Genomic DNA, 13,341 nt, shown 5'->3' with positions numbered 1-13,341 from the left:
AGCAATGTGGACTTTGATTAGCGACTCTTGTGTACAAAGTATGTAAATCAGAAGAATAAGGTTCCTTACCATACATTGGTCACAGTCCCTCCCGGTGACCAGGCGTTTGCAGTAACAGACTCCTGAGTCTGTATCACATGGGCTCCCTCCAGGAACTGTCCCCAGGCCATTACAAGTGCAGGCTGGGAAAAACAACGATTTATAGGCATTCAAATAAAATGTAGACATCTTACTGCTTGAAAAAGCTACAGACTCCAATAACACATGAGTAAATGTGTGTGTCTTTACCCATGCAGCCCAGAAGGTGGTCTCCCAAGCCGTAGTGGGCCTGTTTGCACTGGTCACATTGCTCTCCCTCCACATTGGGCTTGCAGCGACACTGGCCAGCGATCAGTCCAGACGACACATCAGTCATCCTGTCACAGATCCCACCGTTCAGAGAGCCCACCGGATCACAGTTACACGCTACAGAGATGGGGAAACATCAGGAACATTGAGTTAGGCATTATGATGTAAAATTGAGTATTGCGAGTGGAACTGGGGGAGTAGAAAGCTGTAATGGTGACTAGCTAACAGGACGAAGAAAAAATGGTGAAGTCCACATTCATGGAATGGAAGTCAGACTTAACAGGCAAAAGGAAATGGTCAAGCTCAGTATCGATGGGAGGTATTTGATCTTTCATAAGAAAAGTACATCCTCTTCAAGAAAGGTACATATTGTAATCTCTGAAGGTTATTTGAAAATCCCTTGAAAATGTTCTTACATCTGCTTGAAGAATTTAGTAGCTACTGTAGCTACCTGCAGGCTAACAATAATATCAAACTGAATACCAAAGGGGAGAAAAAAAGCTTACAAAGGGTGTTACAGCATTATCGGGAAAGAACAAGAAAGACATTGCACTGTACTTGTGCAAGTGACAATAAAAAACTTGAAACTTGAATGGACGTTCTCTCTCACACACCACAAACACAAGGACTCAACACACTGGTGAGACAAGTGTGAAAAGCCTAACAAGCCCATAATTCACACATCAAAGCAGAGTAGGATGAAGTTCTCCCAGATGCTAATCTGAGGTCAGCATCCCCTGAGGCCTGAGGTCAATTTCTACCTAGAGCCATGAAAGCCTAGGGGGGAGGTGACACATGAGAAGGGTCTCTCTCCACCCTACAGTGGTTTGGAGTTAAAAGGAGACACCACTGGTTTGGCTGATAAAGCTTCAAAAACCCAGGTGTTCCCTCTCAGATCCAGACCACAGAGGCAGGATCAAAGAGCCAGATGGGAGGAGGAGAAAATATACAAATATATTTCTAAAACGAGACAGACAGAGTCACGGATGAGATGAGGGAGAGTGGGGAGTAGGAGTTAAGTGTAGAGACGGAGGGAGGAAGAGTGGAAAAACAGTAGAGGGTAAGAGGTGGAGAAGTAATGGGGAGAAAATAACAGGATGGATAGATGGAAAGATGGATGGAGATAGGAAAGACTGGGTTTGGATGGTGGGGTGTAGAAGAGTAGAGGGGGTTGGAGTTTGAAGTTCAAGGTTCAACCTACGTTCACAGATACTGGGGTGACGGATGTCTCTCTCTGGGTGCTGGAAGTAGAAGGGTTTGCACTGTTCACAGTTGTGTCCCATAGTGTTGTGCTGGCACTCATTACACACACCACCGCTCACGTTACCCGTGGAGACGTATACTGCCATGTCGAAGTGACACGAGTCTGAGTGCTGGTTACAGTTACATTCTGCAGAGAGAGATACAGATTGGGGGAAGGGAGGGGGGCAAAGACAACATGTTGATTCACAGTGTTTATAAAAAGGCAGTTGGATGGTTGTAAACGGTCTGAGCAGACACTGCAGCCTGTCATCACAAGTGATCAATTGAAAGGGGACACAAACTATAATATTCCCCTTTGGGAACTCTTTATTAAGACAGTTTGTTAGCTTAAGTTGGCTTACTTTTACAGGCGTTGGTATTGCGTCCCTCGGCTGGTCTCCAGGGCAGGTCATGGTAGAAGTCCTGACACTTCTCACAGTTCAGCCCCATGGTGTTGTGGTTGCACATACAGTGGCCATGGACCTTAGGGAAAACATACAGAGACAGAGGTGAGAAACTAGCAGTAATAAGCACTTACAAGCAGTGAATAAGCCATTACCTCATTGCCATGCATGTACATGAAAGATTTATTGATATCCACCTTAAAATGATTTCACAGGCCATATTCAGGGTTTAATAGTGCAGTTCAGGGACCTATCAACTACTGTGCAGAGACTGAGGCCTCAGTGCTATTTGACTGTGCTCCCCTTGACCATCATGGTCAATTACATCTGAGATATCAGTGCAAAAGCAAAGGGAAACTACAGACGAAAGGCTGTATTCCTATTCCAGATGGCTGCAGGACATGTTTACAGTGTTGACTAGCTCTCATCTGTTCTGCATTAAACTGAACGGACAAATGCCAATTTGCTGACAGATAGACAGACTCAAACTAACAATTCAATATTAAAACCTTCAACAAAATGTCAGATACGTGCCACGCATTTGGTGTCATGACTTGAGCTGTTATAACAGGCACTATGTCACTCATGACAGGATTGTGTCGTTTTTATGTTAGACATCTTCAGGCAAGGTGCAACTGTATCTTGTTTTGTCTTTAAGACATTGTAATGTAAGGGAATCAATTTGACAACCACTGCAAAATGGGTTTGAGAAGAATAAGAGAGTTTGATTCATCTTTAGTTTTGTTTTATTTATTTAATTTATTTAACCTTTATTTAACTAGGCAAGTCAGTTAAGAACAAATTCTTATTTACAATGATGGCCTAGGAACAGTGGGTTAACTGCATTGCTCAAGGGCAGAACGACAGATGTTTGCCTTGTCAGCTAGGAGATTCGATCTAGAAACCTTTCAGTTACTGGCCCAATGCTCTAACCACTAGGCTACCTGCTGCCCCAGAGTTACTACAGTTACTTTCCTATTTCTTGGTGAATAGGCTTTATAATAACAGTACAAGAGGTAGAGTAGCCTAGCCGCAGACAGACACAGACTGTAAACAGACCATAGCAGAGACTAAACAGGAAGTGCACTGCCTTTTCTCTCCCTAGCATACACAGACAGACAAACATGTACACACACAGACAGACACGTTGTCCACAAATACACACACACGGTCTACCAAGCACAAACTCAGTTGTTCTCAAACAGTGATAAACACATGTAAATGCACAGACTTCGTGAATCGTGAATTTTTTTAAAGTTATACATTTTTTGATAAAACGATATTAAATATATTCACGTCACCAAAATAATTATTAAAACACACTGTTTTGCAATGAAGGTCTACAGTAGCCTCAACAGCACTCTGTAGGGTAGCACCATGGTGTAGCCGGAGGACAGCTAGTTTCCGTCCTCCTCTGGGTATATTGACTTCAATACAAATCCTACGAGGTTCATGGTTCTCACCCCCTTCCATAGACTTACACAGTAATTATGACAATTTCCGGAGAAAGTCCTCCAAACTAGCATAGCTCTTGCAGCATGAACTGACATGTTGTCCAACCAATCAAAGGATCAGAGAATGAATCTAGTACTGAAAGCATAAGCTACAGCTAGCTAGCACTGCAGTGCATAAAATGTGGTGAGTAGATGACTCAAAGAGAGAAAAAGACAATAGTTGAACAGTTTTGAACAAATTAATTTCTTTAAAATTGAAAGAGAAGCAGGAGAGAGAGAGATAGCTATATTTAGTTGTATTTCTTTCACTTTCACTTAGCAAGAAAATGCTGCTAGCTAGTTTAGCCTACTCAAACAACCGACTAAAATAGTGAAGGATGCTATGTTAGCTAGCTGGCTATGGCTATCCAACACTGAAACTTTTCCAAGTCAAGTTAAGATTTTGGTTTGATTAATATATTGCCACTGGGGCCCACTGGTGTAACTGCTAAACTGCTTGCTAACTGTACACTGTACTGCATGAAGCGGGATTACTAACATGTTAGTTCTAGTGGCTATGTTGACTGATGTTAGCTAATATGGTGACAAAAATGTTGGCTGTGTGTAGTGGTTATGATACGAAGATTTAGCTTGGAAAGGTTTTTTCGCATGGTCACAGACAGCTGATTTGTTGTGCACTGAAGCCCACAAGCAAAGCGAAAAGATGAGAGGAGGAGCACACTTAGATGCGAGAAGGAATTAACGACCAAACTGATCATGCTGTTTGTATGTGGATGCTTTGAAAGTGAACTGTGTTTGCATGTGATCAGGTGTGTATTCATTCTGCCGATTGTGTTGAAAAACGTTTCTTAAACAGAAGTAAATTAAACGAAACAGGGATAAACATGCCTGAATAGAAACTCTTGTTTGCAACTGTTGGACTAATGATTACATCCAAGATCAGCCAGATCATTCCACAGAGGGCCGTATCTGCGGGTTTTTGCTCCAACCTTTTACTTGATAGATTAATTAAGGTCACTAATTAGTAGGGAACTCCCCTCACCTGGTTGTCTAGGTCTTAATTGAAAGAAAAAACTAAAAACCCTCCGACACTTGGCCCTCCGTGGAAGGAGTTTGTTACAGCTGAGCTAGAGGCAGGCAAACATATGCAAGGCAGTATTGAATGTGCCACTGTCTGTCACCTTGATTACTCAAAATGTTTCTCTCGACCTGTGTACCTACGCTGTAAACTTTCATTCATAGGCTAGGTTGTAGCAACCTCATGGTCTGTATAGGGAAAATTTGAGAATCATGTAGTAGCCTAAACCTATCGATGTTACATTGAGCTGGGTGAATGGAATATGAATGATAGTCATCCAATATGCTGTAATAGAAATAAAGCCATGCTCTTAAAAAAATGTGTGTCCTCTCTCATCTTAAACGGCACCGACCGCCACTGACCTAAGGAGACCTGGTGTACTACAGAAAACAAAACAGGCAATCAACTGGGTGATGGCGGGTTTGTGGGACTATGTAGTAAGTGATGAAAACTAGGATAATCTTATCATCAAGAACTCACCATTCCCTCAACAACATCCCCAGACCCATCGACGGGCGCGCACTCTGAGGCATGTCCGTAGCAGAAGCAGTTACCCCGTACCACCAAGTCGTAGACAGCGTAGTAGTACTTCTCCTTGATCTCCATGCGGGAGTCCAACAGGTTGTCTCCCAGTGTGTGCAGCTTGGTGAACTTCACCCTTAGGTTGGTGATCTTCAACATGTCTAAAGCAGAAAGAGACATGTGTTAGCCATTAGCTTGTAGCCCTATGGTCATTGTGTGTAAACATTTATTTTGCAGTTACAGTATAGTTGGTTAATAAGCAACACATAGCTGGTATTTGTCCAAAAATGGGAAGGATAATAATAATAACTTATTAGCAAACATAAATCATTAAGCACACATATTATAGCTGGAACTTACTTTGGATTCTGGGGCTGTAGGGATCTTCAATACGGAAAACTGGATCCAAAACTCGGAAGATGACCTACAGAGACAGATGAGTTTATGGTCAGTGGGATTACACTATTTTTTCAAATGGCTTCTTTTCTCTCAATACATCCAGAATATTGTGTCATATGTAATTAGTTATTACTTCGTTATTACTCAGTCATAAAAAACACACACCTCTCCCTCTGTCGATGGTTCGATGTCGGAGTAATGTGAATCGCAGATGACGTCATCCACTTTCTGCATGGGCCCCGAGGATATGGCAGGGAATGCTGACTCACAGTCGTAGGCGAAGTAGCGGTACACCTGCCAGTTCTTCCCAAAGTCGGCAGACCGCTCAATCACCATGGCAGCAGGCCGGAAGGTCTGTCATAGAGGAAAAACCATACTTACAATGGGGCAAAAAAGTATTTAGTCAGCCACCAATTATGCAAGTTCTCCCACTTCAAAAGATGAGAGGCCTGTAATTTTCATCATAGGTATACTTCAACTATGACAGACAAAATCAGAAAAAAAAATCTGAAAATCACATTGTAGGATTTTTAATGAATTTATTTGCAAATTATGGTGGAAAATAAGTATTTGGTCAATAACAAAAGTTTATCTCAATACTTTGTTATATACCCTTTGTTGGCAATGACAGAGGTCAGACGTATTCTGTAAGTCTTCACAAGGTTTTCACACACTGTTGCTGGTATTTGGCCTATTGTGGTGTATTGTGTTACTGATGGTAGGCTTTGTTACTTTGGTTCCAGTTCTCTACAGGTCATTCACTAGGTCCCCCCGTGTGGTTCTGGGATTTTTGCTCACCGTTCTTGTGATCATTTTGACCCCACGGGGTGAGATTTTGCGTGGAGCCCCAGATCGAGGGAGATTATCAGTGGTCTTGTATGTCTTCCATTTCCTAATAATTGCTCCCACAGTTGATTTCTTCAAACCAAGCTGCTTACCTATTGCAGATTCACTCTTCCCAGCCTGGTGCAGGTCTACAATTTTGTTTCTGGTGTCCTTTGACAGCTCTTTGGTCTTTGCCATAGTGGAGTTTGGAGTGTGACTGTTTGAGGTTGTGGACAGGTGTCTTTTATACTGATAACAAGTTCAAACAGGTGCCATTAATACAGGTAACGAGTGGAGGACAGAGGAGCCTCTTAAAGAAGAAGTTACAGGTCTGTGAGAGCCAGAAATCTTGCTTGTTTGTAGGTGACCAAATACTTATTTTCCACCATAATTTGCAAATAAATTCATAAAAAATTCTACAATGTGCTTTTCTGGATTTTCTTCTCTCATTTTGTCTGTCATAGTTGAAGTGTACCTATGATGAAAATTACAGGCCTGTCTCATCTTTTTAAGTGGGAGAACTTGCACAATTGGTGGCTGACTAAATACTTTTTTGCCCCACTGTATGCATCTTGGTGATATACATATGCACTGAGGTTACAACCAGCAATTTGACCATGAGTGATCTGGAAAATGGCCCACTTTTTCTAAACGTACATCATCCGCTGTAATCAAAGATGCCGTGAGTACCATAGCCAGGAGAGAAATGTATTATGATTTATTAGGATCCCCATTACCCAACGTCAATGGCGACAGCTAGTCTTATTGGGGTCCGACATATAACGAAAAAGACATTACAGACAAAATACTTTACAATTGACATACAAGAAGTGACGCAGTCAGTCTTTCCTCAACTCTTAGCCAAGAGAGACTGCCATGCATAGTATCAATATTAGGTGTGAACTGATCGGAAAATATTATATACTATAATGCCATAATTACAATGTCAATTCGGTTATACTACGGGAACATCTTTATGTTGAAAAATCTATGGATAGTAGGGACATAAGATATGTTTCTTCACATCCTTCCTATCATAAGCTGCTATCCATTGGGTATGTCTGTCACAGTACATTTATTCATAACTTGAAATTCATCTCAAATTGTTATTTCAGCTGTATTTGTCACACAAAATTGATGTCACAGTTTAGTTCAATATTGGCTGTATTACAAAATTCCTGTTACACAGCATAAATGAGCTGCAATTGTGAGTAAAGTGATACAGGCCAGATCTGTGTGGAGCGAACAACCCCAGACTGGTGGGCGGTCTGTTCTCCATTCCTCAGGCTCACACAGCTGTGTGTGTGTGTGTGTTTGTGTGTATGGTAGACCTCCCACGAGGCCAAGCTTTCTGATAATCTGCGGAGTAGACGGTCCAGCCAGCATCCCCTTACACACTACCCACGCTCCCCCACATTGAGCCCTCTGATCCGGCCTCCCCATTGGTTACCTTGAAGGTCATGATGAGGTGGGTGAAATGAAACTCTGCCTCCAAGTTCAGCTGGATGGTCACTTTCTCAAGACCTGGGGAAAGAAGGAAGAAGCGGGGGGAAAGAGACAAGGACGGAAAGGACAGGGGGAAAGAGAAAAAATAGGTGGCCAAAAAATGTTAAAAGGGAGGGAGAGATAGAGGGGACAGAGAAAAAATAGAGGGTCAAACGTCAAGGGAAGGATATAATTTAAAAACGCGATGAAGTCAGAGAGGGTGGAGAGCGGAAGGAGAGACAGAAACAAAAACATGAGTGTACATACAGGTTTCCAATTGAGCCAAGCATAACACAAGCTGGAATGGTTAACTATACATGACACTTATCCACTCTCCACAGTGCATATTCTGGACCAAAAAATGTTAACATTAACTCTTTACCTCTCCCTTCATAGTATTTTCATGTTTGGTTCTGTTCTATGATATAAAGCTCATGGCTGCCCTTCTGATTCCTGACATTCTTCTTTGCCACAAAATGGGGCCGTGGGTTTTATGCATAGCTGCTGGGTAGTTTAAGCAGCAAATAACAACTTAACCATTTCAAATATCTCTATTTCTTTAGTGAAACTATTATTAATTGGTTATGTTTATTGTTTAGCAATAAGAGCAAGAACAAGACACCACTTATCAATATGCAACAATGTATAACAGGAGAAAATGTTCGAACTCATCATTAGACTATATACAATTAATGCGTTACTTTAGCAACAACACAGAGTTTATCAACTAAGCACTAATGCGCCCCCCATCTTATATTGTAGAATGGGACTATTGAGTGTCAGTTTTACATTCGTTTTAGGGGAACCTCCCCTGTGCTTATAATATTTATAATTGTAATAATAATAATACATGTATTTTATATAGCGCATTTCATTACAAGTAGAATCTCAAAGTCACTTTAAAAACAAAACAAACAAAATACAACTTAACAAAACAAATGTAGTAGGATCTGTGTGTTCTTGGGCAATGGTCTTGCACAGCTTTTGAGGAGAAGACAGTTGGAAAAGCTAGTAAGAGGCTTGTGCTTTGAGCTGGGGCCTACTGGGACAGTGTTGTAATAGAGTGGATCTAGTACAGTAATGTCTGGATTATGAATGAAAATTCCCTGTCTCTTTTGCCAGGCCCATCTGTGTAGTTGGCCGCTCCACTAGTGAGTATTAACCTCCTTCCTGTTCTTCCGGAGAAATATTCCCACCGCTTTATCCTTGGCCAAACCTCCCCTAACTCCTATCAGATTACTTTCTGAATCTTATATCCTTCCAGCACTTTTTTGTGAGTTAACTCAAGGCAAGATGCACTTGGGATAGCTGAATTTGTATCTAAGTTGTGGACGATTTCAATGCTTTTGGCCTCCTAATAATCATTAACAATGCTTCAAAACCAGGGGTCTTCAACTTTTTCTTTCCGAGGGACACCCTCCCAGGCAAACCGTGACCCAGAGACATGCGCCAGCAAAATAAATGTTTTTCACATGTTTTGTCATTTCATCAGGTGAATGATAATGGCAAGGAGAAGTAATCAACATTTTGGTACATAGTTTTTTAAAATAATTTTGACCTCCCCACATTATAATTGGAAGAGGAAGTGCAAACTCTAACATAGCCTATTAGCTAGAAAGGTAACTCCAAACACATGGAGTGTAACCCCGCCTCATCTAACAGCCACCTAGGTAATCATTCCCCACAGGTTAATCCTGTCATTCCAAAGTTAATAAACTGGTCATCATCTAAGTCAGCCATTTCTGCTTTCTCTTTGATATCTCCCCTCACATTGATTAAAGGGGTTGGGTAAGGGATTGGAGGGTGAAAATATACTGAGGGGGGAAAGAAGACAGAGTCGCCTTTAATTGAACTCATCTACCTACTAGCTATCCACCATTTTTCCCCCACGAGAACTCACCATTCTCTGACTGCCACCAGGTTTTCAGGCGGTTGGGGGCGAATGTGGTCACGACATTCTCCACCCGGTGGCCGATGGTGGCGTTAACTACGCTTTTGACATAGACGTCGGTGGAGTCACACACAAAGCATTTCTTCTCTTCCTGAAGAGACCGTGAAGATTGGGAGAAAGAGAGATAAAAATGTCAGTGGGATTCTTGGGATGCCAAGCTGATTTCTCCCAATCAGGTGAGGGTACAGATAATGAACATCTTTGAAGAGCCCATTCATACAGAATTCATTGAAATTGGGTATTTTATCAAGAGCAGATATAGATGCTGAAATAAGTGACTGAGCTAAATAGGGCCTTAATAACTACTTTAAAATGAGGAGTCTGTCTTGCCCTGGTCTCACTCATCAGTGAAGGCTTACCTTAGGCTGCTGACAATGCAGGTTTCATTTGGCCACCAGATGTTCAGAAAACAGACTGTGTGCTTGTGTGTGTGTGTGTGTGTGTGTGTGTGTGTATGTATACACATGCTCAAGGGTTCAAATTCAGCACCATCTGGATTTCCAGATGGATTTCCAAGATTGTAAACCTTCTATACATCCAGACCATGCAACAGAACAGTCTGTCCACAGCCACACACATTTGTTTGAATTCCAGCACCGATATGTGTTTGATAAGAAATGTAACCCTGTTGGATCACGTCTTTCACTGACACAATCTGGTTTCTCTCTCCTTCAGTGGTGACATAAATGTAATTAATTTAATTATATTAGATTTCCATCTTAAATTCTTTGCATGCTCAGGGCATACCATACTTTAAATCACAAGTATCAAGCCGAGTGTGCCTGTGGGTTTTCGCTCCTACCTTGTACTTGAGGGATGAATTAAGGTCACTGATTAGTAAGGAACTTCCCACACCTGGTTGTCTAGGGCTTAATTGAAAGGAAAAAACAAAAACCTGCAGACACTAGGGCCTCTATTAAATGAATGTGACACCCCTTCTTTAAAAATATGCTCAACACATCATAGAAGTGTTCACAAATACTCTACAGTTAAGGTGGTGGAGAACAAGAATCAGCCATTTCTAGTACATTTGATTTAGGTGGATACTGATCAAATAGGATGATACCTAAAGCAAGGCAACCATTTATTTTCATGTAAGTGCACGGCAAAAGTATTTGATGTTGGCTCCTCAAGTGATGGTTGTTTGATGGTTTGGATATCTCTAACCATGAAATGTCTGTGCCAATACAATGAGCCCCCATGCATCCAAGCTGCTGGCACAGACACTTTCAAGTCATTGTTGTTCTGAACCTCAATAATGCTTCTAGAATGATTGTGAGACCCAGGAAGCAGTCTAGGCAACTCAGAGGGTCGTGCATCTCCTAAACCAATCCTTCCCAAATCCTAAACATCTTTCCCACTCCTACGCTCATATTGAGAAAGCAGGAGTTTAAGAAAAAATATGTGAAAGGAAGTCCTTGTATTGACAATACAAGCCCAAGGGATATTTGGAATATATCCCATTTATATATTCCACCCCCAACAGACAAGAGATTAACTGTAAACCTTACAGTAGTTATTATGAAATCTGAATGCTGCATTGCCCACAGCAAGAGAATTTTAATATTGAGCATGCATTTATTCCCCATTAAAATAATTAGGGGAGCTTTACTAACTGAGGAAATGAAACAATGTTGTCATTTAATACTTATACTGTAATTAATGTTTAATTTTGAGTTAGCCACATAGCCTGTTTTGTGCCTCATTGCACTTTGTTTAGTAGTAGCCTAGATGACTTAGGAAAGAAATCCCCCTCCAGGCATGAATATAGCACCAATTTATTCTCAACACAAATTTTCACAAGGTCAAAACAATCTTTCCCATTTCCAAGAGCAAACACCCTCAGGTTAGCAATTACAGGAATGCTTTATTATGGAGCATATCTATGTATTGCTTATCTCCCTCGCTACTACAGGCATGAATGAGAGACTCCAAATGCTGCCCAGAGGCACAACAAATCAGAGCTTGCTTTTCGTGAATATTGAATATCGCTACTTTTACGCGCTCGTGCCATTGAAATAATAACGAATCCTATTGATTGAACTGTTGTCAACTTGGCATAACAATATTTGTGTGATAGTTAATGAAGTATATAGGCATATAATAACACCTGGGCCTAGTCCAAATAGTCTCTGTACTTGTGCCAGAAGCATTTACCTGTAAATGACTGACGATACAGAACGGCTCGGGCCGGTGGAGGCCGCATGTGGAGTTGGAGGAGAGTTGGTGGGCTCTGCCGATGAGAAGGTCTCCCGTGGCGGGGTAGCAGCTCCCCTCTGTGCACACATCGCTGAACTCCGGTACCTGGGCAAGGACGCACGCCCCTGCGGCTACACAAAGAAGAGGAAAAATATTGAACAATGGGATTTATTCAATACAGGTTGTGGAGTGACGTTTTATTGTACAAAAATGTCGAAGACAAGTGGGCTATTAGATAAAATAGCCGAAGTATTAGAATAAAATACTAACGAAAAGTGCTCAGAGCTTTGGTCTCCCTGTTCATAAAACTTTTAAAACTCCATAATAAAAATGTACGTTTTAGTCGAAAACAGAATCTGAAAAACAGGATATAAACCTTCCATTTCAATGGGTTTTAGATTTATATTCATGCCACATGTTCTTTAATTGTTTCATTCCGAGTTTATAACAAGAACAATATGTGTCATAATCAAACAAAAAATACAAACAATTCCACATATGATGAATGAAACTAGCCTACGAAACGTTGACTATTTAAACTTTTAGAATTAATATCCATTTAAATATGCTTAACTGTATTTTCTTCATTAGGCTACATGCAACGTTTATCATTATGCACTTTCAGTTGACTCAATGTTGGACATGCGTTCTACAGAAAACATTTCAAAATGATAAAAATAATAAACTTACATAGCAGGGTCGCAATTTGAATTATCAACATTTTTGGTGTGCTTCCTCTCCGTGAGACTGTGTGTGGTTCCTTATGGTAGGGTTTTGCCCTCACGCGTTTCTTGTCCCGCTACTCCTCAAATCACCACTGAGAAAATTGAGTAATTTTTCTGTCCCCCTCGCCTCAAGCATGCGCACAGGGTGTAACTCGCCAAAGAGTCTATTCGATAAATCCAGTGAAGTCCTATAACCAGCAGCTACAAATGCTCATCAACTAACTTGTATAGCTTGACGACCAATTACATAATAGATAAATCATTACCTGTGGGCTATCTGAAATGTGGCACATAATTTGGAGCAGAAGGATCATGTTGACAGCATCTCATTATGTTCACATTGAGAGAACGTTCAAACTTACACATCTAGTAGGATTGTAAATGTCTTCTCTCTCAGATACCAACCCCCACCTAGACCTACTCATCTAGAACAAAGGACATTCCTCCACTAAGGCAGGAAGCTGCCCTATTATGTCCCTAGGCTCAGGTAAAGCTGGGATAATATAGGTACTGAAGCCATACTACTAATTTACTGTACTGAAGAGAAATTAGGTTAAGAGCTTAAAACTTTCCTGTACAGTTGTTGGTAATGACAGATTACCAAAGACTAAACTATCACCTACAACCTTAATTATGTGTCACAGGGTGTTTGTGTGTGTGTGTGTGTGTGTGTGTGTGTGTGTGTGTGTCTGTGTGTGTATGTGTGTGT

General features: G+C 41.2%; 1 protein-coding gene across 1 annotated transcript in view; it reads right to left on the bottom strand.

Moving 5' to 3' along the window:
* LOC139374856 (laminin subunit beta-1-like) overlaps positions 1–12,736 on the bottom strand; it is a 33,486-nt gene extending 20,750 nt beyond the window's left edge. Inside the window, exons 1-11 of the mRNA XM_071116020.1 lie at positions 12,598–12,736; positions 11,866–12,038; positions 9,658–9,799; positions 7,723–7,796; positions 5,613–5,801; positions 5,409–5,472; positions 5,007–5,209; positions 1,953–2,073; positions 1,550–1,738; positions 289–465; positions 70–182 (exon numbers count right to left, since the gene is read on the bottom strand). Of these exons, the coding sequence (XP_070972121.1) occupies positions 70–182; positions 289–465; positions 1,550–1,738; positions 1,953–2,073; positions 5,007–5,209; positions 5,409–5,472; positions 5,613–5,801; positions 7,723–7,796; positions 9,658–9,799; positions 11,866–12,038; positions 12,598–12,628 (1,476 nt within the window). The 5' untranslated portion in view covers positions 12,629–12,736. The remainder of the gene's footprint in view (positions 1–69; positions 183–288; positions 466–1,549; positions 1,739–1,952; positions 2,074–5,006; positions 5,210–5,408; positions 5,473–5,612; positions 5,802–7,722; positions 7,797–9,657; positions 9,800–11,865; positions 12,039–12,597) is intronic.
* Positions 12,737–13,341: the final 605 nt, after the last annotated feature.

This window comes from Oncorhynchus clarkii, chromosome 2, assembly GCF_045791955.1.
Source record: "Oncorhynchus clarkii lewisi isolate Uvic-CL-2024 chromosome 2, UVic_Ocla_1.0, whole genome shotgun sequence".
NCBI lineage: Eukaryota > Metazoa > Chordata > Actinopteri > Salmoniformes > Salmonidae > Oncorhynchus > Oncorhynchus clarkii.
The sequence above is the reverse complement of the archived record's forward strand: the minus strand, read 5'-3'. Positions and strand labels throughout refer to the sequence as shown.